The 26,926-nt window shown below is 37.1% G+C and overlaps 2 protein-coding genes across 6 annotated transcripts in view; both read left to right on the top strand.

Annotated features, from left to right (window-relative positions):
• polr3b (polymerase (RNA) III (DNA directed) polypeptide B) overlaps nt 1-7,098 on the top strand; it is a 33,456-nt gene extending 26,358 nt beyond the window's left edge. Inside the window, exons 28-30 of one of the 5 annotated variants that reach the window (XR_010895520.1) lie at nt 63-213; nt 6,745-6,831; nt 7,056-7,098. Coding sequence is in view for 4 of the 5 variants with exons in the window: in XM_067390186.1 (XP_067246287.1) it covers nt 63-192 (130 nt within the window). In the remaining variant the exon portion in view is untranslated. Of the gene's footprint in view, nt 1-62; nt 525-589; nt 1,547-6,744; nt 6,832-7,055 lie in introns of those variants that run through there. The other 4 variants (XM_067390186.1, XM_067390185.1, XM_067390188.1 and 1 more) reach the window with 4 other exon arrangements.
• Nucleotides 175-26,114, top strand: rfx4 (regulatory factor X, 4). Its single transcript, XM_067390200.1, has 18 exons — nt 175-213; nt 6,745-6,831; nt 7,056-7,116; nt 7,884-8,007; nt 8,852-8,913; nt 9,910-10,123; nt 10,658-10,735; nt 10,880-11,043; nt 14,852-14,952; nt 15,046-15,104; nt 15,232-15,376; nt 15,920-16,014; nt 17,129-17,246; nt 18,028-18,147; nt 19,365-19,526; nt 19,712-19,877; nt 19,982-20,120; nt 24,872-26,114. Exons 2-18 carry the CDS (start codon nt 6,816-6,818, stop codon nt 25,139-25,141), a joined length of 2,094 nt encoding a protein of 697 aa, XP_067246301.1. The 5' UTR covers nt 175-213; nt 6,745-6,815; the 3' UTR covers nt 25,142-26,114.
• The last annotated feature ends 812 nt before the right edge of the window (nt 26,115-26,926 follow it).

Genomic DNA, 26,926 nt, shown 5'->3' with positions numbered 1-26,926 from the left:
ATTTTTAAAGTGTAATTCTTCGAAGGGATTAATTAGTGAGAATTGTCTGTCTGTTATGGCAGGTGTCATTACTGCAAGTCTTCGTGTCATGTGTCATCTCTACGAATTCCATATGCCTGCAAACTGCTCTTCCAAGAATTGCAGTCCATGAACATCATCCCTCGCCTCAAACTGGCTCGCTACAATGAGTGAAGGAGCGATTACAGCACAGAGGTGCGATACAGTATTATTAACGACTGCATAAAACAATGTTCAAGCCTCAAGTGAGGCTTTGAAAGATCATTTCATTTTTGTTAAACATCTTATATCTTATCAGTAAGATATGTTTATATATAAAAAGAAGTGCCTGCTTGAATTGTTTTTTTGTATGTTTTTTTTTTTTCAACTTGTTGGGAATTCATTGATAATTGGCATTTCCTTTAATTTATGTATGTTTGCTGTCCTAAATATGTAGATTTATTTGTTTCAGTTTACCTTCAGAATAAAAAGGTTTGTCTTACAATAAACTAATAAATTGTAAATGTAAATTATGAAAAATGTCTACATTTGTTTTTATATTGTGTCAAGACTTTTTTTTTTCCTCCATAAGAGCGACCATTATGAAGTTTTGGGCATGGAAGTATTGAGCAATCTTGATGAAGTGTTAATGTGACAACACGGACCGCAGAAAGGAGCTTGTTGTTACATTGACCACCTTCCCACTTTGCTGCTATTTTTTTTTTTTTTTTACACTAAATCATCCACTATTCAGAGATTGCTCCCACCCACCAAGCAGCCGTGGAAGGCTTTGATTGGAAGAATGCGTCTCACATCGGTAGAATGGGCACTGACAGTGCGGCTCGCTCGCTGGTTGGGGGGGTATAAGGGTCTGAGGGTGTCTCTTTTTGCCGGCTGCACCTGTCCTAGCTAATGAGGGGCTAATGAGACTGAGAGTAGACGAACAGAAAAAGGAAGTCTTCTGAGGAGAGGATGCAAAGATTCCCTTCCTCCTCCCTCCTTTCCTTCACAGCCTCCATCTTTAAAACTGTAATTAAGGAAATTTTCATTGATGTTTGGCTCTCTCTTGCCATCCACTTCCCAGCTTGTTAGAGGTGCTGGTTAATCCATACAGTTTCAAATGACTGCTGGGATATTGGCCTTTTGATTGAAGCTTTCAATTTGTTTTTCTGTTTCCTCTGTGGATCATAGTATTAGTTCTATTTTTTTGTTGTTGTTGTTGTTTGTTTGTTGATTCTGTACTCGTTTTTAAGATAAGAGGCACATTACGGTTCCAAAGTTTGGATTTGTTAAGATTCTTTATTTTTAAAAGAAGTCTCTTCTGCTCACCAAGGCTGCATTTATTTGATCAAAAATGCATTTGAAACAGTAATATTGTGATATAATATTAAAAGTCAATAAAAATAATATTTTTTAAAGTGTAATTTATTCCTGTGATGGCAAAGCTTTCAGCAGCCTTTAAGGCCAGTTCACACCAAGAACGATATCTTTAAACATGACGATAACTATATTAGCTTCCACACAAGTGGATGATATCATTCTGTTTATTGTAAGCGTGCGCTGCAGTTTTGTCGTGGATTCTGATTGGCTGTAAAAGTTTTTATCGTTCATCTGTTGGGAAAAAAAAAAAAAACATTCTAAACGTTTTTCCAACAATATTGTTTCTCTGTGCCATTATAGTTGTGGTATGGACTCTGCTATTCTATTTTTTTTTTTAACTATATCTTTATCATTATATCTTTCTTGGTGTGAATGAGCATTTACTCCAGTCTTCAATGTCACGTGATCCTTTAGAAATCATTCTAATATGCTGATTTGGTGCTCAAGAAACTATTATTATTATTATTATTAATATTGAAAACCGTTGTGCTGCGTAATATTTTTAATATTTTAAAAAATGTGCAGGATTCTTTGAATGGAAACACATCTTTACTGTATTTTTTGATCAATTTAATGCATCCTTTCTGAATAAAATATTAATTTCAAGTGTTCAAGTGTACTGTAACCTGCCACTTATGATCTAGTGTTGGTTTGCTTTTAGCCCCCCAAAATTTTATTTTATTAGATAAAATATCACATCAATGGCATCTGCAGACAAATGAACTTTAACCATAAAAGTTTAAATTTCTACAATAGTAAGTCAGTTCTCCTCAAATTCACACACACCTTAATTTTTAATCAATATATCTGTTTTATCACTTCAAACCTAAATTTTAACTTAAAGGGTTAGTTCACCCAAAAATGAAAATAATGTTATTTATGTCTCACCTTCATGTTGTTCTACACCCGTAAGACCTTCGTTCATCTTTGGAACACAAATTAAGATATTTTTGATTAAATCCGATGGCTCAGTGAGGCCTGCACAGACAGCAATGGTACTTCCTCTCTAAAGATCCATAAAGGTACTAAAAACATATTTGAAACAGTTCATGTGAGTTCAATGGTTCTACCGTAATATAAAAGTGACGAGAATATTTTTAGTGTGCCAAAAAACCCCAAAAATGACTTTTTTAAACAATATCTAGTGATTGTCGATTTCAAAATACTGCTTGATGTGATTTTGGCGTAAATTTGATTCGTAAAGCTTCATGAAGCAGTGTTATGAAATTGCCCATCACTAGATATTGTTAAAAAGTCGTTATTTTGTTTTTTTGGTGCACAAAAAATGTACTCATCGCTTTATAATATAAGGTACAACCAATGTACTCGCATGAACTGATTTAAATATGTTTTTAGTAGCTTTATAGATCTTGAAAGAGGAAGTACCATTGCTGTCTATGCAGACCTCGCTGAGCCATCGGATTTAATCAAAAATATCTTAATTTGTGTTCTGAAGATGAACGAAGGTCTTACGGGTGTAGAACGACATGAGGGTGAATAATAAATAACATAAATTACCAATAGTAATAAATGACATTATTTTCATTTTTGGGTGAACTAATCCTTTAATGTTTTGATCGACATTCTTTCTTTTAAATAATTGGATGTTGGTTTGATATGTTTTTTATCTAATGCAATGACCTAATCATAGATGATTTAAGTATCCAAACACATTTCGGGGGCCACTGTACAGCAGGTTGTTCCATCTAAACCTCAAATGCCAAATAAATATCTCCAGCTGAAGTCCGACCTCCACGCAGCGAGGAGGCCGTCGCCTGCGCGGCCTATAGGTATAGGAGCGAGCGTTCCTCTGCCATCCAATAAGTGGGGAGCAGTTCCACCATAATCCCCCTTTCTCCTACTCACTCTCTCTTTCCCCCGTGGTTCCATTCATATTCTAATCACAGCTTTCCCTTCTGCAGTTTGTAGGCACTCCATCAGAGCCCTCCCTGCCTCAGGCTCTACACTTTTACTTCCCCCTTTTGTGGCTGCGCTCTCCTCCCAGCACACTAAAATAAGGTTGCTTCAAGGAGAGAGAGAGAGAGAGAAGGGGAGGGGGGGTCCACCAAACTTTCTCTATCCAGTTTTGCCAATGGCCTATGAAGTTTCTGGACGTTTAGTTTCAAAAGATGACGATGAACATGTTTGCGTGAGACTTTGACGTTGTTTTTTGCGTTCTCATCAATTTGATTTGAATGAACTCAACTTTCACGCTCCCGTTTCCAGACTTATTAACGGTGTCGCACACATCAAAAAACTTCTGCGATGGGCCAAAAAGTGGCCCTTGGATGGAGAACTTTAAAACTAAAGCAGCGGGGGCAGAGTGTGTATGTGCGTGTGAGGAGAGGGTACGAAAACGTATTAAATGCTATAATGGAAGACGGGGAGGCCACAGTGCTGGGATTGCGTAGATCTAAGCCTCTTTTTTTTTCTGGGAAGGGAGCTTTTCTTATTCAAAACAGCCCCACAAAAGACTTCCAGTGAGCCTTGCCACATCCCCATCTGACTCGAAGCCATTCATCAGCCTGCCGAGCCTATCAATGACATGTCCCCCATCAGGGCTCCTATAAAATCAGCCCCTTTCCCATGAAACATCAGCAAACATTTTGACGGCTCTGGCTTTTCCCCCGCTGGATCTCTGGAGTCTGTGACCCCCCCCCACCCCACCCGCTCCTACAACCCACACCCCCACCTCCATCACCACCGCCACCCTCTCCACGGACCTCACATCTTATGCATCTCTGCGACGGGCAGTTCTCTCGGAGAGACGGAGGGAGCTGAGGAGGGGGAGTCCAGCACGGAGCCATTTTCTCAGAGGAGCCCCTGGAACGTGCATGGGAAGAGGATGCATTGTGGGCTGCTGGAAGAGCCTGACATGGATTCCACAGGTTGGTTCCTGCTGCACCGCTGTGACATTGGGACGCCTGGGATCTGGGCTTTTTTGGAACGCAAAACGGGCCTTGGGATTTTGTGACCTGAGATTGGCATCAGAAAAAGTTATTTAACCTTCCGTCAGGGAAGCTCTTGAATCTAGTACACCAAGAGATAAGTTGGCATGTTTTTTGGCCTCATCTTTAATTGCTCCGGATGGGTGCGCTTCTGCTGAGAATATTGTTTTACGCAGTTTTGGAACTATGTAAAGTGGACAGCGTTTTTACGGAGTAGCAATATGACCTTAAATTGAGACTAAACTCTTGTAAGGTCACAGTTCTGAGATTGTTGTCCAGTTTAAAAGTTTTTTTTTTTTAATGATGCACCTGCTCAAGCCGAGTTTTGATACGAGTCAAAACTGCACTCGGTACTGTTAGTAAATATGTAATAGGTTCTCCTGCAGGTAGAAATTGTAAAGACAACATTATTTCGTACAGAATGTAGTGTTTTAACCTCAAAACATGTCTTATTTACTCATTTAATTTTTCTAAAATCTAAAATTACACGTGGCTTCAAAAATCAGCATTACCCATCGTTCAATTGTGTTCAATGCCGTTTTGTGAGAAAAACACGTTAGGAAAAAAATGTTAAAAGTTAATTATTAGATATCTGGGTGACACTTTTCCACGCTGATATTCGGCATATGATTATAAACTATCTCAGATCGGTCTCGCCTTTAGATTGGATTTAATCCAATTATTTAGAGAACTACTTAACTGTTCACAGAGCAAATGATTCAATTACAGGCTGAAAATCTGATCTCAACTGACTATGAGCCAGCACTGACGGAGATTAATTAAATTCTGAGGGGGGAAAAAAGAGATTTGTTGAGCTTCAAAATAACACCTGCAGTATAATAATACTTTTTAAATTAAATTAAATAAAATGTCAGCAAAATTTTAATCGAATGGAATTGTTAAAAATGGTCATCTAGTGGCGCTTCAAAGCATAATAATACTCAAAATAGTTTAGACAGCCTGTTATCATTGATAGTTGCCTTTTTAAAATAGCCTTGTTTTAATGCAAGGAATATTTCACATTTTAAGTAAATTGAATCTCAGTCTCATTGCAGGTTTTTTTTTTTTTTTTTTCCTAAATTATGTTCTCATAAAATCCAAAGCCTTTCAATAAATGTCATAATAAGGAATGCTAAAGGGAAATGTATTTTTGTAGCTAGTAAAATAACTAAACTTTGTTCAGAACTTTAATGAATAAATGACTGGTTGAACTTCATATGGAGATGCATTGTGTAATATGTAATAGGCTATATATTTAAACTTCTGCTTGACTGTTTCTTGCTTTTTTAAATGATGATGAAGATTTGATTATTTATATGATCCAGAAAATGTGCAGATCAAAGCTGGGCCTGATTCACAGTATTTTCAGCTTTTAATCTGCTCCCAAACTGACCTCCAATCAGATGAGAGTGTAGATGAACTTACTATTAGAATGCAAATTTGCCTCACAAAATGTATGTTTTAATTAAGTCAAAACTACTTCTCATTTTACACCTACCGTTTGAGTAGTTAGATGTCTGATGGCTGTCAAATAACTTACCCAAACAAGTTTCAAGTATCATAACTTTCTCTCTAGCTTCAGCCGCCACCTGATGCCTCAGTAGGCTATTGGTTGCCAGGTGACTCGCATCGTTGTCATGGCCCGTGCAGGAAAACATGACTGACTTAAGTTCGAATCGAATTATAAGTGTTTCTGTCTTGTGATGTAAGGACATCAGTCGGCATGGCAGAAATGAGAATGGCGCTAAAAAGGTTCTATTATGACGACACCGCTATGGAGGAGCGCGCTGAATCAATTGAGCGTGCGCGCGCCTGTAATTCGCCGCGGGAACAATGAGGGATTCCTGCAGTTCTGCTGAAAACATTTCAAATAGAATCCCAGCTGCCCAAAGATCCGCACAATCGATTGTAATTGAATTGCCCCGTCGTTATTATGCCCCTCAACTCTTTAGGCAGTGGCTGCAATAACACACAGCCACTAATGTTTATTGCACTTGTCCACAAACTGACAGTTAATGTGAACGAGATATGGAATTTAAAGTGACAACAATTACAGTTCGACACATTCGCCAAAAATGTCAAGCTCTGGGCCTTGTTATGTTTAGAATCCACATCGAGTTCATGCACCTGTTGCTTTTGCTGATGGGAATAGCTAAATAAAATAAATTGGAGGCTGTTAAAATGCAGGCTATGTTTTTTAAAAAAAGAAAGAAAAATAATTGAATAGAAAATGTCCTAAATGGATATGTAAATAAAACGTTCGTAGTTTCTTTTTTTTCTTTTTTTTTTTCTTTTTTTTGTACAGTTTAAAACAAATTTATTTTGTTTCATCTAAAAAAACCTAACAAATAGGTCATACGAGAAGACTATAAAAATGCATAATGTAGTAAAAATATTTTTTTCTCTCTCTCTTTTGTAGAGAGCTGGATTGAAAGATGTCTGAACGAAAGCGAGAGCAAGCGCTTCTCCAGCCACTCTTCTATTGGAAACATGTCCAACGACGAAAGTAAGTATAATGTATCGTAATGAATAAATTAAATGAAAATAGACTGAATAATTATGCTCAAAGAGAACCTAATGTGAGCATATTTTTCAAAAAGAAAAAACAGGAAAACTTTATAGGCTACTGTATATAAAATAGTATATGATATAGGCTACATATAATGCATTATGTGTAATTTATTTATTTTATTACTTATTCTGACTGTCGTGTTTTTCTTTTCATAAAAGACGAAGAGAAGGAAAATAACCGAGCATCTAAGCCACATTCAACACCTGCCACATTACAATGGTGAGTCTAATTTACACCAGAAATCACTTATTTTCATCTTTACCACCGCCTGACACAAAGCTGAACTCTGGAAAGGTTTTAAAATGATGAATATAGTAATTAGCTTTGATATTTTTAATGACATTCAATAGGAGCAAAAGGAAAAACCACCTCTTTGGGCTTGAGAAACATCCTGTTGTATACAGTTTCAGGGCTCCATTTTGTAAAATGTGACATACATTTACTTGCTTCATAATTTTCAAAATCATTCACTTTTCTAAGAATTCTAGATCATAAAACCGCAGATGTCGTGTCTGCAGTCCTGTTGTAAGTTGTCAGTTTCAGAAAGGAAAACAGATTTTAAATTTCAAATTGCTTATTAAAGGATCAGTCAAAAATATGAAATATTGCCTGTCTATCTTGTATACTGGCAAACAAAACTAAAATCAAAATTTTCAGGCCATTTTCTCTCATTTAAAATATTATTTTATTACATTTATTTAAATTATGACCTACTTATAGGTCTTAGAAGTAATTTACTAAACTATAAAATATATTTTAAAAAGAGGATAAATTTGAATATGAGAATATATATGCCACAACATAATGGAAGAAAATTTCATGTTGACCATTGCTTGAAGATCACTCCAGTACATACGGCATAAAAGCATGCAGTAATATTAGTTTTAGAACTCCAGAACTGCCTCCCTCCATGTTCCACTGCGGAGTTTATGTAATATTGACTTATGATGACACTATGTGCACTGATCTAATTGTGTTTTCATTAGGTTGGAGGAGAACTACGAGATCGCAGAGGGTGTTTGTATTCCTCGAAGTGCACTGTACATGCATTACTTGGACTTCTGCGAGAAACTCGATTCTCAGCCGGTCAATGCTGCAAGCTTCGGGAAGGTAGAAACCTGTATTTAAAACTTCAGTGATGAAATCAAATATTCTGTCTTTTATGATAATCATGATTTGATAAGGTAATCAAATGTAAAATGACTTCGCTTAGTTCTGTCCTATAAAAATGCATGTTCACGTGAAAGAGGAAGGAAAACATCTGTTACAAAAAAGAAAAGCATGACATAATACTGGGTATTATGAAGAGCCACAGCCAGTGGTCTTTTCTTACACCTCTTCTGCAAACTCATAGCTGGACAATATAAACAATGAACATGTTCACCCTTGTTCCCACAACCCCTCAACCCACCTACTCATATAGCCACCCCCCGACACCCTTGTCCCGCTCCCCCGGGTCCTGTCGGAGGATATTGAAAAAGAGAGGGGGCCTGGATTAATGTGTAATTAAAGGAAATTTGGAAGGGTGAGATGTTGCGGAATGTTAGATCAGTGGCTGGAGCAGCGTGGGGTGTCCTTTAGGAAGGCTTCATTGATTCAGGACAAAAAAGAGAGAGAGAGCTGGACCTGCCTCCCTGTCTGCTCATTTATCAAGCCAAGCCTGACAGAAACTTCACAGCTTGCCCTCTTTTTTCATCCTGCACAATAGAGAGCTTCACTGTTTGCAAAGTTTTCTGCACCAGGAGCTGGACCAAGGAGCTCATGGACAAAAAGCAGAGAGAAAAAGAGAGATTGGCCTGAAAAGAAATGTCACTGGACATATATGAATCGAACAACATGATTGAGAAGATATTTTTGTCGTAGTTGTAACAGATAACACAATGATGTCACAAAAGGTCTGGTCAATTTAATTTATATATATGTGTGTATTTTTTTTTTTACCTGATCCTAACAGATAATAAGACAACAGTTTCCTCAGTTAACCACACGGAGACTAGGAACCAGAGGCCAATCAAAGTAAGTTCCTTCTCCAATATTAAAGAACTTTTCCAACTTTTTACATTTTTCTTATCACTTTAAATATGTTTTGTCCAGTTGGTGACAACCAGAAATGAGTCAATATTACTTATTTATGATAATTAATTTGCACAATTATTATTTTTTCCCTTATCCATCCACCCTCATGTTGCTCCAAACTACAAAATCTTTTTTTTCCCTGTGAAGTAAGAGGAGTTTTTAAAAAGCTCTTTATATAATTATTATATAATATATAAAAATATAATATAAAATTTTTTTTAAACATTTTTGAAAGACATAATGTGTTTAAAAATGTTTTTTAAGATGTAATTCATTCCTGTGATGGCAAAGCATAATTTTCAGCATCATTATTCCAGTCTTCAGTGTCACATGATCCTTCAAAAAGCATTCTAATATAAGTTTATTATATATTTAATATATTATATATAAATTACATTTTAAAACATACAATAGAAAACAGTTCTTTTTACTGTTTTTACTATATTTTAATCAAATCAGAAACATTAAAATAATATTTATAACCTTTGACCTGTAGGCCAATATATGAAGTATATATATATATATATATATATATATATATATATATATATATATATATATATATATATATATATATATACTCTAAAAAATGCTGGGTTAAAAACAACCCAAGTTGGGTTGAAAATGGACAAACCAAGCGACTGGGTTGGTTAAATGTTTGCCCAACCTGCTGGGTAGTTTTATTTAAACCAACTATTATTTAAAAATTGCTATATGACTAGCTTAAAATGAACCCAAAATAGTCACGTGGTCTTTTACATTTTTTTGCACTGTTATGAGGATCTTAGTCATTGAGAGACATATTACCATTTTACACCCCCCAAAAAAGTGATCTACTTTAGATTATGAACACTTTCTAATCATGACTGCTTTAGTAAAGCAAAATTGTCAGCAAACTCCTATATAATCTTCCTGCCACTCACTTGTCCCTCTTAGGTATCACTACTATGGAATCGCTGTGAAGGAGAGCTCCCAGTACTACGATGTGATGTACTCTAAAAAGGGCGCTGCGTGGGTGAACGAGACGGGCAAGAAAGAGGTCACCAAACAGACAGTGGCGTATTCACCGCGCTCCAAGCTGGGCACTCTCCTGCCAGACTTTCCAAATGTCAAAGACCTAAATCTGCCCGCCAGTCTGCCAGAAGAGAAGGTAAACAGATCACTAAAACCTCTAACTGCTAACCTCCAACTCCAACCCCCCTCTCCCTCCTCCTGCCCGCTACCCTCCCCTCTAGATCCTGCTTTCATGTGTCAGGCGGACCTTCCCTGGGCCTGGATTTAGATGAGGACCTGGAGGATTTATGTGTTGGTTCCTAGCGAACTCTTAATCTTTCAAGTAGATAATAAGATCTCGCATTGAACAAAGGATGGGCACTAGCTGTCTCGCTTTAAAAAGGTGCCTGTAATTTTAAATGGTTTGTGAGTTTCTGATCTTTAAAGCCTCTTTTTATACACTGGTTTGGCAAGACCTTGTAAATAGGCATTGTTCGCGAAAGCAGCTTTTTTGTTGTTTGGTATTTGTATCCTCTTTCTTCTTTTGGAGTCTTTTAGTGTCTTATTAATGCATGACCATGAGTCAGGAATGAATTTGGTATGACATCATTAACACCAAAAGTTTCTGTGAATTAGTCTCTGTGGGAAAGTATTATAAAAAGTAGTTTAAATTGGGGTTTTTTTCTACAAGGTCTCAACCTTTATCATGATGTACAGAACTCACTGCCAGAGGATACTGGATACAGTCATACGAGCCAACTTCGATGAGGTTTGACATTTCAGGTTTTTTTCACTCCATGTATTAAGATGCTTTGAATGATGTTTTCTTCAAGCTTTTTCATCCAGTGGCACACAAGAGAAGGCTTCCTCCATGTTTTGTCGCAATGTTTATTATTTTTGTGTTTATGCATAGGTCCAGAGCTTCCTGTTGCACTTTTGGCAGGGCATGCCGCCCCACATGCTCCCTGTCCTGGGCTCTTCTACAGTGGTGAATATAGTGGGTGTGTGTGACTCTATATTGTACAAGGCCATCTCAGGAGTCCTCATGCCCACCGTCCTACAGGCTCTGCCTGACAGGTGAGTCCCATCCCTACCTATTTTGATGTTAAAAAGTGTATAACAGAATTTATACACTTACAGTTTTTTGAAAGTGCTGCATTTCCTGGCATAATTCTGGGTGAAAGGGGCAGAGGTGTAAAGAGTACCTGAAAACCATACTTGAGTAAAAGTACAGCTACCTTACATCGATAATGACTCTACTACAATTTACAAGTCACCAATTCCAATACAACTTGAGTAAAAGTCTTACCCCCAGTTTCACAGACAAGACTTAAGTCTAGTCCCAGACTAAAATGCATGTTTAACTGAAAGCAACTTGCACTGACATATCTAAAAATATATCAGTGCCATTGTTTTGTCTCAAGATGCACACCAGTAATGTTTTTTTCTAAGGCACATTTATAAAAGCTACTTAAATGCCCTAATTGAACTAAGGCCTAATCCTGGCTTAATCTAAGCCCTGTCTGTGAAATCAGGCCCTAGAATATTTGATTTTAACAGTACTTAAAGTCCCCATGAAACCATGAAGTTTTTTGGCTTTTAGTATGTATATGTTATCTATAATATAGGTTATCTGTAAGGTAGTGTGATCCAAAACAATGACAAAATTTGCATTTAGAAGATATAAGCATTCAAAACTTGCATTCTCTCACTTCCGCCAAAATGGATCAACGATTTTAATAACATCACTATGCACTTCAGCTTCTCATCAGATTTTCTGTCCAATCAAATGCTCTCTAGAATCTGAAGTGTCCCGCCCCCCACATTATAAATAGACGCTGAAGCATCTAAAATCTGTCACTTGTTCACACATTTACTATTTTCTACATGGTGAATGGCACATAGTGCAATATATAGGTGATAGGGAACGATTCAGACAGTGTAAATATGCTTTCCATTGGAGTGAATGAAGTCTGGATTCGCGGTAGTGTCTCGCAAACTGCCAAAAGCACAGAGCAGATTGTATGTGCGAGTCAGCGCACATCACAAAACATATCGGACTTGCACAATTCTGCACAGACCTTTAAGTATTTTACTCATACTGAATGTAGACTCAAAGATGCACTAGTCCTCAACACCAAAGAGACAAGCCATTAAAAATCAAGAAACAGTTGATTTGTGAGGAGAGCAATCATTCTTTTCTAATATCAAAATAAAACTGAACACCTCAATATTGCAATAAATCAAGGTCAACAGAGCAGCCTCTTAAACGTCTACAAATATTCAAGTCTCATTTAAGCTCAAGTACTCAAGAAGGGCTTAAGTAAACCAATATCCTTCAAAAAGGTCACTTCAATATAATAGGTAAATAAAATAATGTTAAGTAAAATGAAATAGTCAAAGCCTGCTTGCACTGGATGTGTTCATTTCGGCCTCATCACCGGGTGAGGTCATGTCCTCATCTCATATATGAAACACCTGTGATTCACAACTACCTGCTAATGCACTCACATTCATGTAAAGTAGCTTTGTTGACAAGTTTGTGTGAGTAAGGGCAAAACACACAAGATATAGTTCTTTCAATGCCCTGCAGATGGCGATATCCCTTATTTTGTAGCAGAAATAAACTGCTACAGAAAAAGTTAAGTGCCATGCAAATTGTAACAAGTAATTGCATCACTCATCACAAATGTATTGAAGTAAAGAGTACATATACTTTTTCAAAAACGTAGTCAGGAGTAGGCTATAAGTTGCTAATATCTTTGATTCTCAGTAAAACTACAAAGAAGCCAAAAATATACTTACTGTGGTGCTCAGAATTTTTGGCACCCTTGGTAAATATGATCAAAGATGACTGTAAAAATAAATCTGCATTGTTTATCCTTTTGATCTTTAATTCATAAAATGAGTAAAAATCTAACCTTTCATTGAAGGAAAAGAATTGAAAGTGGGGGGAAAATCACATTATGAAATAAATGTTTTTCTCCAAAACATGTTGGCCATAATTATTGGCACCCCTAGAATTTTTTATGAGTAAAATATCTCTGAAGTATATTCCCAGTCATATTTTCATTTTTTTAGCACACCAGGGTGATCATGAACATGAAATTGTTCCACAGGAGTATAAACATGAGGAAACACAAAGGCCGAATTCCCTTAATCATTCATCACAATGATTAAAAACAAAGAATATAGTTCTTATGTGCAGCAAAAGATTGCTGAGCTTCACAAAATAGAAAGTGGCTGTAAGAAAATAGCTAAAGCATTGAAAATCCCCATTTCCACTATCAGGGCAATAATTAAGAAGTTCCAATCAACTAAAGATGTTACAAATCAAAACGTGTGTCTAAATCGTCCTAATGTGAAGTGAGGAGGAGAGTTTGAGTGGCCAAAGACTCTCCAAGGATCACAGCTGAAGAATCGCAGAGATTAGTTGAGTCTTGAGTCTCAGAAAGCGATAAAAAAATATCAAACAGCACCTATATCCCCACAAGATGTTCAGGAGATTTTCAAGAAAAATCCTCTGCTCTCATCCAGAAACAATCTCCAGTATATTAAGTTGTCAGACATGATTGGAACTTCAAACGGGACCGGCTTCTGTGGTCAGACGAAACTAAAAGAAAAGAGCTTTTTGGCAGCAAACCCACCAGATGGGTTTGGTGCACACATGGATAAAAAGTACCCCATGTCCATGGTTAAATATACTGCTGGATCTGGATGTTGTGGGCATATATTTTTTTTATGGTATCATGGATTCTACCAAATATCAACAGATAAAAAATCAAAACCTGACCGCTTCTGCTAGAAATCCAACAATGGGCTGTGGTTGGATCTTCCATCAGGACAATGATCCAAAACAAACATCAAAACCAACACAAAAAGGTGTCACTGAGCACAAAATGAAGCTTCTCCCATGGTCTTCCCAATTCCCTGACCTGAACCCTAAAGGAAATGAGTGAAGTCAACTGAAGAGAAGCACGAGCATGGAGCTGGGAATCTGAAGGTTCTGGAGAGATTCTGTATGGAGGAATGGTCTCTGATCTCTTGTCAGGTGTTCTCCAAACTCATCAGGCATTATGGAAGACGAATCAGAACTGTTTTCTTGGCAAAAGGAGGTTGCAAAAACTATTGAATAAAAGGGTGCCAATAAGTGTGGCCAACGTGTTTTGGATATAAACATTTATTTCATAATGTGACTTTCCCCTCACTTTCAATTCTTTTTCTTCAATGAAAGGTTCGATTTTTGCTAAGTTTATGAATTAAAGATCAAAAGGATAAACAATGCAGATTTATTTTTACAGCCATCTTTGATCATATTTACCAAGGGTGCCAATAATTCTGACCACCACTGTAAGTACAGAAACTGATTGCATTTACTCAAATACTTTACACCACTGAAAAGGGGTTATTTCATGAGAAAAGAAAAATTATGACAGGACTTGATTTTATACATTGGAGCTGGATGGATTAGTAAGTTAACGTCAAGTAAAATAACATTTTAATAGGATTTGTTAAGATTATGAAGATTTTTATGTGCATATATATGAAATTTTATTTTACATTCAGCAATCTCAGAATTGCCTTAGTGCTGATTGAACTCCAAGCCTTGAACTTTTTTAGTCAAATGGACCGTTGTCTTCAAGCTAAATAAATACCTTAAATACATCATTGCTAGCATTATCTGCATATCTAACATTTGCGTCAGACTCAGGGTAATTAACATAATTAACCAGAAAATTTCCTGTCAATGACGCATGACTCCAATTTTAATTGCACCAGACAAGAGGTCAAAAATTTCATTGCGTCAGAGCAGCCTTTGTACTGTGTAATGGACGTATGGAGTGTTTTTACAGTATGTCCTTGTTTATGTGTTTTGATAATACAGCCTCACTCAGGTGATCAGGAAGTTTGCCAAGCAGCTGGATGAGTGGCTGAAGGTGGCATTACATGACCTGCCCGAGAACTTGCGCAACATAAAGTTTGAATGTAGGTGCCAATGTATTCAATACTCTCAAAAACATCAAAATGAACTTTGCTAGTATACTTTTTGAACAATTTTTTAAATTTTTTTATTCTCAGTGTCAAGAAGATTTTCCCAGATACTTAAACGACAAACGTCATTAAACCACCTCTGTCAGGTATACAGCCTTTTATGTTTAATATTTAACATTTCTCTCTGCCTCCCATACTCAATCATGTTTTTACAAATGTCTATGATTAGTCATAGTGCAGGGAGAAGCTTTAATTAAATACTTGCTCTCGCAGGCCTCTCGAACGGTGATCCACAGTGCAGACATCACCTTTCAAATGCTTGAAGACTGGAGGAACGTAGACCTCAACAGCATCACTAAACAGACTCTTTATACAATGGAAGATTCCAGAGAGGACGAGAGGAGACTTATCATCCAATGTAAGAAGTCGTTGTGTATTTCAGGATCAGATTTAAATGGAAGTATCAGATAAGACCCAGCCGGACTGATTCAGATTTATTTGTGTTTCTGTACTACACTAGTTTGGTGAATTCCACCACATGCAGTGTTATTGCTGCAGAATCACATGCAGCGCTGTGTTAAAAGCCCCATTGGTTTATGTTTCGGATTTCACACAGTAGCTGTCAACCAGCGCTGAATCATTCCCACGACCATGAGCGTCAAGCTTTAACCACAGACACTGAGAGGTTAACCCTCACAGTTTGACACCCTGAGGAGCATTTCAAATTCATTTCAGCTTCAACCTCTCACATGACTGATCAGGTCAAAGTTCAAAGATTCTGTCATGTCATCCTCAAAAGAGGATTGTGAGCTCCTCTCTCTACATCTCAAATCTGTGCCAATAGTATTTTTGTAATTCTAGATTAGCAACCTTTACAAGCAATTAAAATGGATTTTGAGAAATGTATGAATATATTTTTAATCTCTCTCTATATATCTCTATTTTCTGCTGTTTTTCAAAGTGTATCAAGAATTTGACAGACTGCTGGAGGACCAGTCCCCCATTGAAGCCTACATCGAGTGGCTGGACTCTATGGTGGAGAGATGTGTCGTGAGGGTGCGTGTGTGCAGATCCGGATTTCCACGTGCAACATCTTTGTTGATCCTGGAACAACATTCCTATCAACCAATCAGATTTGAGGGACAAGTTTACAATTTATGTCAAGTTTAGGCTTGGTGCTTCTATATCAGTGTTATTCACCTATCATTTCCCTGTGATTTTAGGGATAACTTATGAGCAGGAATATGAAAAGGACTACATTTTCAGACAGGAATGTTGTTTCAGGATCAACAAAATATGTTGACCCAGGAACGTGTCTGACTCTGCAAAATCAGGCTTGATTTATACTCTACAGTATGATGATCATATGACTAGATATCTGATTGATATAGATAAAATATAGGCCTATACAAATATTTAAATATGAATAATAAAAATACAACTTCCATAGCAATACCTTTGAAAAGTTTGGGGACAGAAAGTTTTTTTCTAATGTTGTTGAAGGAAGTCTTTCTCAAGGCTGCATTTGTTTGATCAAAAATACAGTAAAACAGTAATATTGTGAAATAATATTACTTTTTGAAATAATTGCTTTCTATTTTATATATTTTTAAATAAAATGTATTCCTGTGATGGCAAAGCTGAATTCTCAGCATCATTACTCCAGGCTTCAGTGTCACATGATCCTTCAGAAATCATTCTAATATGCTGTTTTGGTGCTCAAGACAAATTTGTTATTATTATTATCAATGTTGAAAACAGTATGTATGGAGATATAATGGAGATATTTCAACAGGAATGTTAAAAATGGTCACAGCACTTTGTATGTTCTTCCAATCCAAACTAAGGTTGCAGGTGTCCAACCCATGCAACTCTAAATGCCGTCACAACACACTTAAGACCTATCATGATGCAATTCCCCAAACTTAATGATGTCTTCATGGCCCCTTTTTGCAGGGCCTCAATTATAGTCCAGATATGGGCTTGTAAATCTGGTTGCTATGGGAACTTATACTACCTACCAGACAATAGTTCAATAGGAGGGCGTTTCCTTTGGGGCAAATCAAATAGTTGACTTGTTGACGTGTTTTTCGTACTTGGGGGTTAGGCCCCAAAGGTTAAGGCCCCTGTGCCTTCCCCCAGTCTTTTCTAATGGTAATCCTCCCTTTAGGTGGCGGGGAAGAGACCCGGATGCCTGAAGAGGGTAGCTCAGCAGTTCCTGCTCATGTGGTCATGTTTCGGGACCAGAGTTATCCGGGATATGACGCTGCATAGTGCACCCAGCTTCGGTGAGTCAAGCTGCACCGTTTTGTCACAATCATCCTATTAGAGAGTCGAATCTTCTTCTCATTGATTTTATTTGTTTGGAAGCTTGGGTTTGTCAAGTTAACTAAGTTGCTCAATCCACACCACCAAGTGTCAACTTTTAACTAAGATGGCAGCTTTGTTAACTCTTGGCGTACACCATCTAGCTGTCTATGGCAAAGTTACTGAAAGAAGGGCCATAAAAGAGGTAAAGGCCCCCTCCCTGTCCGCTCTGTCTGTGAATATCAAAGGCACAGCTGGTTGCAGTGTTTTGATAATGCAGCTCTCTGTACAAAACAGCTAATTAACAAAGGCTAACCCCCACCAAGTCTTTCCCCCTTCTTCCCATTTTATGACCGGGCAGTATTGCGCCCAGTCCGCTGAATAGCCGCAATGTTTATTATGCACATAGTGGCTGGAGTTGCTAACACAATGTGAGGATTGTGCCATGCTCCTTATGAATTCTTTCCCCATCTCATTCAGAACATGGACTCAAAGCATCATATGCTTCAGTAACTCTGTAGAGTTTATGGTTGGACCGCTAGTTTGGTTCTGACTCTTACCGTTTAAATGGGCTTTAGTTTTGCGCCAATTAACAACATCGAATCATTTTGTTCGCTTGAAGCTCTCAGAGATTCAAATTCAAAACGCTTTATGGGAATAGTCCAGAACAAGCCTTTATTTATTATTTGTTTCAGACAGGAGACTTGAATTGGTAGAGTATATTAACTTTTTTACGATAAATGGGATTCTTTATATTTCCAGGCTCATTCCATTTGATTCACCTCATGTTTGATGACTACGTACTATACCTGCTTGAATCTCTGCACTGCCAAGAGAGAGCCAATGAACTGATGAGGGCTATGAAAGGAGAGGGCTCACCAGGTAAGGTTGATTTGATATAAGCAATAGAGCTGATCGATCATGACATCAATTTGTAGACCAACACAGAATGCTGATTTGTCATTAAAACAGAGGTTTTCATTAGTTCTGTGGTTGGCTTTACTTGAAGAGAGTTTCAACTAATATTTATATGCATTTTATGTACAGTAAGTGGTCTGCTATATTGATATAAAGATCTAATTGATTTACATTAAGTTTTGGCCATATAAATATAAGCAACAGTGCCAAATTGCACGTTTTTGCTTAGTTTGGACCTCTGAATAACACTGAAGTGTTTTGTCCTCCTCAAGTATGAGCTATATATTATCATATATAATATTGTTAGCCGTAAAGGTCTGGGTATCAAATATGATGCTCAACAAAAACACATATGCTAACATTATTTAAAGATTTATTTTCTCTATAGATTGAATAAACTGTTCCATAATGCTATATAATGACAACAACGGTTGTCCAATTCGTTAAGCATGCGAATTTACATCCTTGTGGTGGTGGTAGTCCTTCTTAGCAACTTATTATCTCTTTACCTTATAGATGCTGTAAATCAGCTTTGACCAGCATGCTTTATTAGAGCTGGTTTGGTGCTGTTCTATCCAGCATTGTCTTTCTGGCTAAGCTGGTTGACCATAGGTGTGAATTCAGGTTGATTGGGATTCTTTTTCCCATTCATCTCAATGGCAAAACTGTCCCAATCACATCTAGTTAAGTTAGTTAAGATCTTACACCAGCATCCAAAACATACATTGCGGTCGCTGCATCATCTAAAATAATGCCCAAAGCTGTGTCCGAAATCGTGTACTGTTGAGTACTACATTTGAATTTAAATTTACTTCACGACTGTTGAAAAAGTGAGTTCTATATAGTACAAATGCGTGTAGTATGAATGAATTCGGAGGTACTACATCTGCAGTGTTGTTACTGTCACATGACCTACCAGTGTCAGTTACGTCCCTTCAACTCCATTCACAAATCCTCTCCTGTAGCCTCACGGGATAGTAAAATGTCCATCATGTGCCCACTTCAGGTTTTTCGGAAGTAGTAGGTCATCTGGGTACTTTTCACCTACTGTTTTTCGAATACTATGAATTCGGACATACTACTCTATACTATATAGTAGAGAAGAATTCGATTTCGGACGATAATTTTCAAAATTGCAAAGATTTCTGAACATTTTAGGCTTTTGTTTTGGGCTACTACAGCAGATACTGGGGAAGAGCTGATGATGATGGGCTCCACCCCCACATCTACGTCACCTGGACCGTACTCTCCTGCCAAGTCTGTTCACTCGGTGGGCGTACCAGCAGTAGGCTCCCCCAATTCAGCCCAGTCTCCGGAGTACACCAGCATATCAGCTACCACAGGTAAATGGTGTAAAACTGACTCTGAACTGATTTTAAAACTTAAATCTTACATCACAGCATCACATTCAACAGTAAAACTGGCACGGGCCCATTCCATGCATTCATTAAAACTGTATCTCACAGTAAGATCATTTAATTAACACGGCAAACACGTTTCTTTGTATATGTATGTCTGTATGTGCCAGGAGCTGTTCAGTCATATACCTGGTCCCTTACATACACAGTGACAACCTCAGGTGGCAGCCCACCCGAGACCGGATCCCAGCTTTCCTGCATGAGAGGCGGACCCCCTCTACACAGCTCCTCCTCTGCCCACAGGATGCCAGTTTACCCGCATCGGGATGAGCATGGGTGAGCCCCCTAATCGATGAGAAGACATTAAAAGATGTGTTAAAAATGACATTATATTGTGGATTGTGAAATGTTTTTAGAGATTTGTACTCCATTTTCTCCAGGTATACTGGCAGCTATAATTACAGCAGCTACGCAAACCAGCACCATCATGCCATCCAGAGTCAGTACTCCAGTTTAACCCATGAACCAGGGCTGCCCACCCCTCTGCACTATTCCTCATACCACCGGACCTCCGCACAGGTCAGGCTCTTCCCACTCAAAATCCTAAAATCATACTCTACAGTATTATTTTGATATGATACTACTTATTTACAAGCTTAGGGTAACTTCTGAACAATTTATAAAATTTCATAAAACATATGATTACAGAATATGGATTCACAATTTTCCATAACGCCTTCAATTTCACAACACATGGTCTGAAAAAGTGATGTCAATTAAAGGGATAGTTCACTCAAACAGATCTCGCCCCACATTTACTACTATAGTAGTAAAATAAATACTATGGTATTCAATGGGGGGCGAGATCTGTTTGGTTACTGATATTCTTCCAAATATCTTCCTTTGTGTTCAGCAGAACAAAGAAATTCATACAGGTTAGGGTGAGTATATGAATTTTCATTTTTGGGTGAACTATCCCTTTAAAGTCACATTTATGTCAGTTAAAGCCCATTTCCACTACATAAGAAAAAAAACATGGTTAAATTAAATTATAAATCATAATTATGACACAAAAATGTCATAATTTTGACGTAAACATGCCATAAATTATGCCATACTAAGACATAATTATGAGATAAAAAGTCAAATTTGAGAAAAGTCATTTGTAACACTTAATTTTAAGGTGACAGTTACACATTACTACATGTACTTACTATAGTTATAACAGTAAATTATGCATAATTACAACTAATTAAACCAAAACCTAACCCTAAACATAACTCTATAGTAAGTACATGTAGTTTATTAATATTACTCAGTACTTATTTGAGTAAGTACAATGTAAAAGTCAGTTATGACATAAAAAGTCACTAAAATGACTGATTTATAGTAGTCTAAATTATGTCATACTAAGCTATAATTTGAAGATAAAATGTTGACATTTTGATAAACTAAGTTATAATTATAGCAAAAAGTCATAATTATGACAAATATAAAAAAATATTTTTTTTTTTATCTCATAGTTAATTGCTTAATGCAGTACTTTTTATTTCAGTTTGGACTTCTTATTGTAATATTTTTACTTCTGATGTTAAAATGATGTCACAATTATGATTTACCAAAGCCTGAACTTTCCCTATGTGGCACAAATGGACTTACATGCACATTAATTGCATTTTCAACCAATTTTAGTTCCATATTTTGATGTATTTCCAAGATGTATTACAGGATATTTAGCAAGAAAACATATAAGACTGGGCTTGATTTGGCAACAACATAAAAGGTGAATTTCTGCGAAAAATCACTTTTGATTAAAGACTATAAAAACAAATAACTGATCTTCCACTGATGAATCATGAACAATAAGACTAGGAATGAACATTAAGAAAGTAAACCTAATAACAGATGGTAATGGGTGTGTATTCCTCAGTATTTGGAGTGGAAGTGTATTCCATCCCCGTCTCTACTGGGTTTGTAACTGAGAGAAGAATACTACTGTGAATGTGAATGGTGGTTGATGTATAACGGTCATTAGCATCTGAAATGTTCTGGTAACTGTTATCCACAGAGTTTTATGGATAGAGAATGCTTGCTTACCTCAGCACACACTGGGGTAACTCCTCCTGATCAGAAATGCTGGTCATTTAGCATATGTATTTAAAGTGTATTGACTTCTGAAAGAGAAGAAAGGTGGAACAGCTCAGTTAATTGTCTTTGTTAAACCTCTAGGCAACTCCTGGGTTAAAGTTTTATGAAAAAAGCACTCGCTAAATCTCAAAATGCTACCATTACTTTAGCATGAATCAGCCAAAGCAACATTTTCCACATAGATATTTAGAAAAAGTCAAGGCAAACTTTGAATACTGGCCTGGAAAAGCCTAGATTAAAAGTTAAAATTCTGAAGCTTGTTAAAGGTGCCGAAGAACATGTTTTTTACAAGATGTAATATAAGTCTAAGGTGTCCCCTGAATGTGTCTGTGAAGTTTCAGCTCAAAATACCCCATAGTTTTTTGTTTTTTTTTTTATTACTTTTTTTAACTGCCTATTTTGGGGCATAATTATAAATGCGCCGATTCAGGGTGTGCGGCCCCTTTAATTCTCATGTTCCACGCCCCAAGAGCGTACACCCTGACTGTTACGTAACAATCTGTGTTATGTTGAGATTCGCCTGTTCTTCTGAGGTCTTTTAAACAAATGAGATTTATATAAGAAGAAGGAAACAATGGAGTTTGAGACTCACTGTATGTCATTTCCATGTACTCTTGTTATTCAACTATGCTGAGGTAAATTCAATTTTTGAATCTAGGGCACCTTTAAGGCCTTATGCAGTTGGAATGTTTGAATATTTGAATTTTAAAGTATAGAGTGAGTATTATGTATTTTAAGTTTGAATAATGGAGCAGTTTCAAGAGAGATTTGAAGTTTGATCTCGGTGCTAGTTAACAGACTTTCTGAAAAAAAAAACAAAAAAAAAAAACAAACAAAACAGATGTCTGTGGGCTTTTTGATTATCAGGTACAGGAAAACCATTAGTCCGATTGGTTATAAAAGGTATAGCACACTATGAACAGGCTGCAGAGCTATGCCAAGTTTAGTGGATGTAGCCTGAAAACTTTCTTCAAAGTTAGAGTTGAAATATTTGTATGGGTTTTACTGAATTGTGGACAAGCACTGCATTGTTGCATGCAAGAGTATACAAAATTGACATGCTGCATGTTTCTAGTTCAAAAACTGAGGGAATCGTTGAATGTTAAGTAGTCTTTATTGTCCTTGATATAGAGAGAGAGAGTGTGAATAGTTGAATTAAATTGTTTAGTTGTGGATGGAGAGGAGTGGTTCTGGTCACATATATTGAAAGTCAAAGCGGGTGTGATGGTAATTTCCTGTCAAGAGCTCTCTGGTCCAGCCTGCCTTTGTAATGGGGGATCAGCTGGTCCTCAGAGTTTTAGAAGCAGTGTTGCTGAATTCTCCTCCACACAGCGGATGCAGCCTCTGAAAGGTGGACCAAGAGAGCCAAGAGAACCCCCACCCCACACACACACACACTCAGTGTCTCTCTACCATCCACTCAATGACTGCCTCAGACAACGCAACTAGTGGCCGGAAATCCAGATGGAAAAGTTTTTAAAAATATTGTTATTCAATGGTCTCTTTTCTCTGCATGAACAAGAGGTCACCAAGCAACACATGTCAGTCTCTGACCCCGCCTGACTTTTTTTTCCGTGCCGCAGCCGTTCATAAAAGCTCTGACTGTGGACGGCTTCTATTTAGAGAGCACTTATAGATTTTTACTTCCACTTATTTTCCGTCAACTTAAAACGGATACAATGTCCACGCTTTGTTCAAGAAAGCTACTCTGAAGGAAGCAATGGAGAGGAGACAAATGAAGATTATGTTGACTTCCCCAGAGAGAACAGATTGTTTTATATAGACACAGTTTTGTTTTTGGTCTGTCACCCACAGCAACAAAAATACCTTTTAAAGTCTTTTTTAAAGTGTTTTGTTAACTTAGCCGCCACCTTTTATGCATCCAGAACAGAAGTTCAAATGATGCTGAACTGTTGCACTTTTATTTGATTATTAGATAGTCTTGCATCATAATTTTAACAATAACAAAAAAGCCAAAACATGTGATTGAATGCGTAATAGGGGAGGAATTTATGTCCTGTTTAGCCTGTTGGTCCAAGCTTTCTACATCTGAATAATAATAATTAATAATTAATTAATTGAATTACTTCTTCAAAAATAAAGAAATACCCTACTACTACTACTACTACTACTACTAATAATAATTATTATTACTAATATTATTAGTAGTAGTATTATTATGGTTGTTGCTATTCATTATTGTTTGCTGTTGTTGTTGTTGTTGTTATTATAATTAACAATAATAATGTTTTGTTAGCTGTTATTATGAATGAAAAAATTTAAATATAGCTGCAAGCAGCAGTTAATGGGGTTTAAGCGTTTTAAGACCTTCATGCCATCTATGGTGATGAACAAATGCAGTCCTAGAGGCAAATTTATGAATGAGGAGTTCTACCATGTGGTGTGAATCGTGCAATTTACGATCCTTTACGCACATGAAAAATGTGAAGGCGCCCCCTGGTGGCCAATTTATTCCGATAAAGTCCGATTGGCCTCTGGTAACCTTGTCTGATAGCTGCTCTAATTTTATGTGGCTGATGGCGTACATGTTTTTCGAGATGCATCAATGTCCTCATAGACAGTCATGGCACCTTTTGCGAAGACACCACATGCCAATTTTCAAGTTGATCGGACTAACGGTGAAGTAGTTATAGCTGTTTTCAGTTTTTTTACCTTTTACAGCGCCACCAAGTGGCCAGTCGCTGCGTCATTTTGTACGCGACCACATAATGCGCTCTCAAATAGATGTGCTGAGTTGGGTAAAGATATCTCATTCTGTTCACGAGCTATAGCCATTTTAGTAAAAGTGTCTCTGCCCACTTCGAACGTTTCGGCGTCCCTTAGGGACCGTGAATTGGAATTTCAACTTTTTTTTGATAATTATTCACTTTCAGACTTAACAGAATATCGCTGCACTGGTTTGATTCCGATCAGGTTAAAAACCCAGGACTAATTCGCAAAACTAGTTTTTTCATAAAATCCAAAATACCCGAAAACTGTACATGCTTGAACCCCTAATAATAAAAAAACTCAAACTGTCTAAAAATACTACTTACGCATGGGCTCAATGTGTTTATTTACATAAAGAAGGAAGTTGAGATGATTTGTTTACAGCATGCACAACAAAATTGACTTGTGATTTGTAGTAATGGTCCTCATGCGTGTCTCTCTCTGATTTTTAGTATCCACTCAACAGCCAGATGTCCAGAATGGAGTCCTGTTTGATGAGTGGGTCTCCACTTCTACACTCGAGCGCTGTGACCCCACGTTGGCCAGACGTGCCCACGGCCAACAGCTGTTACACCAGCCCCACTGTCCACACATCGCGCTACTCCACCGGAGACATGTACTCCCCTCTGGCCCCACGCAGGAACTCTGAATATGAGCATGCGCAACATTTTCCAGGATTTGCCTATATTAATGGGGAGGCCACGACTGGGTGGGCAAAATGATTGTACCCTTCTGAGAGACAGATGTCTGCGCGTGGAAAGCTGAACAGATAAAACAGCGGTCGCCCATATTTAACATAATTACAGAGAATGTATTTGAGTGTAAATGACGATGTTTTTATTGGTGTGGTCAGTGTTTACAGTGTAAGCTGCCAATGAAACTCTTTTCGAATCACAATCATTGTGAGTGCAAAAAGGCAGTGTCCCAGTTGTGCCTTTCTTCACCTGTTTCTCATTTATCTCTATAAACGTTATAGACCAATTCTCTCATTTACTGTGCAAAAACTTTGATCGCTGACCTTGTTTCAGTGTAAAAATGCGCACATCTCACAGCGTTTGGTTACCACAGGTTGGGTGTTTGACGTCAAACAGTGATCTGTTAACAATACCACAGTGGGGTGTTTTTCTCAACCCCTGTCTACATCAAAGTGTGCTGCTTTCCTAGCATAAACATAACACGTTCTCAGCACCAGGAAGAAATGCCTTAATATTTCATCTCAGAACTCCCTATTGGCCAGCTGCCAGAATGCGAACGTCATAGGAGTTTAAACAAACAAGGGCCACTTACGTCAATACATGTTGCATGCAAATGTGAAAGTAAGATTTCTCATTTTACACAAATGCAGAATTACCCCATTGTGATCCTGGGAGAATATTAGAGACCTTTTCTGTAGCTTTGTAACACTGTGTCCCTTTGTATTGTTTATCTGTGTTTGAACTGTATATTCAGTTTTGTATGATTTAGGAACCGAAAAGTGTTAACCTAGGTTTGTGTGTTTTTGAATGCACTCAAAGGTACTGTGGACCTATTACCCTATGGGTAGGAATAAAAAGGAAAGAATATGAAAATGTAACATTTATTATCTTTAGTCACTTTCTCTTGTAAATAAAAGCACTCAGTAACTTCTGTGGTGACAGCTGTTACCATGTAAATGATATATGTGGAATTATTTGTTGCCACATAAAGATTTTTTAAAACCCATTTTGGATTGTCTTTTTTTAATTTATTTTTATTTTATTTTTTTTACTTGATATATCTATATGTTTTAAATATAAATTAAGAAATGCATTGTACATATTTAGCAATATAGTACTGACAGGACTGATAGGGACACTAATCAGGTACTATTAAACTATTAAAGATTTAAATTGTTTACATTGTTAAACCAGCACTGAAGAGTCTAAAATCAGATTAACCTGCTGAATTACACTTTTTAAATGGTGACATCTTGATAATTCAACTCTAAATTTAATGTCACTGTTAATTGTCGCATGAATTTATGAATTTTGTGCAGTGACCATTTCCATCTTACACTATGAAAAGGCAGTAAACTTCCAAAGTATTAAAAAAATGTTAAAATGTAGTTAATATAGTAATAAAATACCTGCAAAATAATACTGCAGGTACATGAATACTGAAATACAGAGAAGCTTGATATTCGCCATGTAAGTAATGGAGCCTCAAATAAATCCTTCTATGCTCTTATAACTGCTAGATGATATATTTTCTATTCTAAGTTATTAAAAATGTTGGTCCAGAAAATATTCTAAACATCAATATTGCATCTATTTCCTGTTGAAAAGTCCATCTGTGTTTTGGAAAAATGGTAGCTGGTTTCTCTAGCTGGTCATTTATATAACATGCTTAAACTTCCTAACCACCTTAACCTAGTTTGATTAGTTTTTTTGGTGGTCAGCCCAGCTAATAACCATCCACAAACCAGATGTTCTAAAACACAGCTAAACAGCCTTTCTGTTCTGCCACCATAAAACTTCCAGTGTACAATA

This window comes from Chanodichthys erythropterus, chromosome 7 (genome assembly GCF_024489055.1).
Source record: "Chanodichthys erythropterus isolate Z2021 chromosome 7, ASM2448905v1, whole genome shotgun sequence".
NCBI lineage: Eukaryota > Metazoa > Chordata > Actinopteri > Cypriniformes > Xenocyprididae > Chanodichthys > Chanodichthys erythropterus.
The sequence above is the reverse complement of the archived record's forward strand: the minus strand, read 5'-3'. Positions and strand labels throughout refer to the sequence as shown.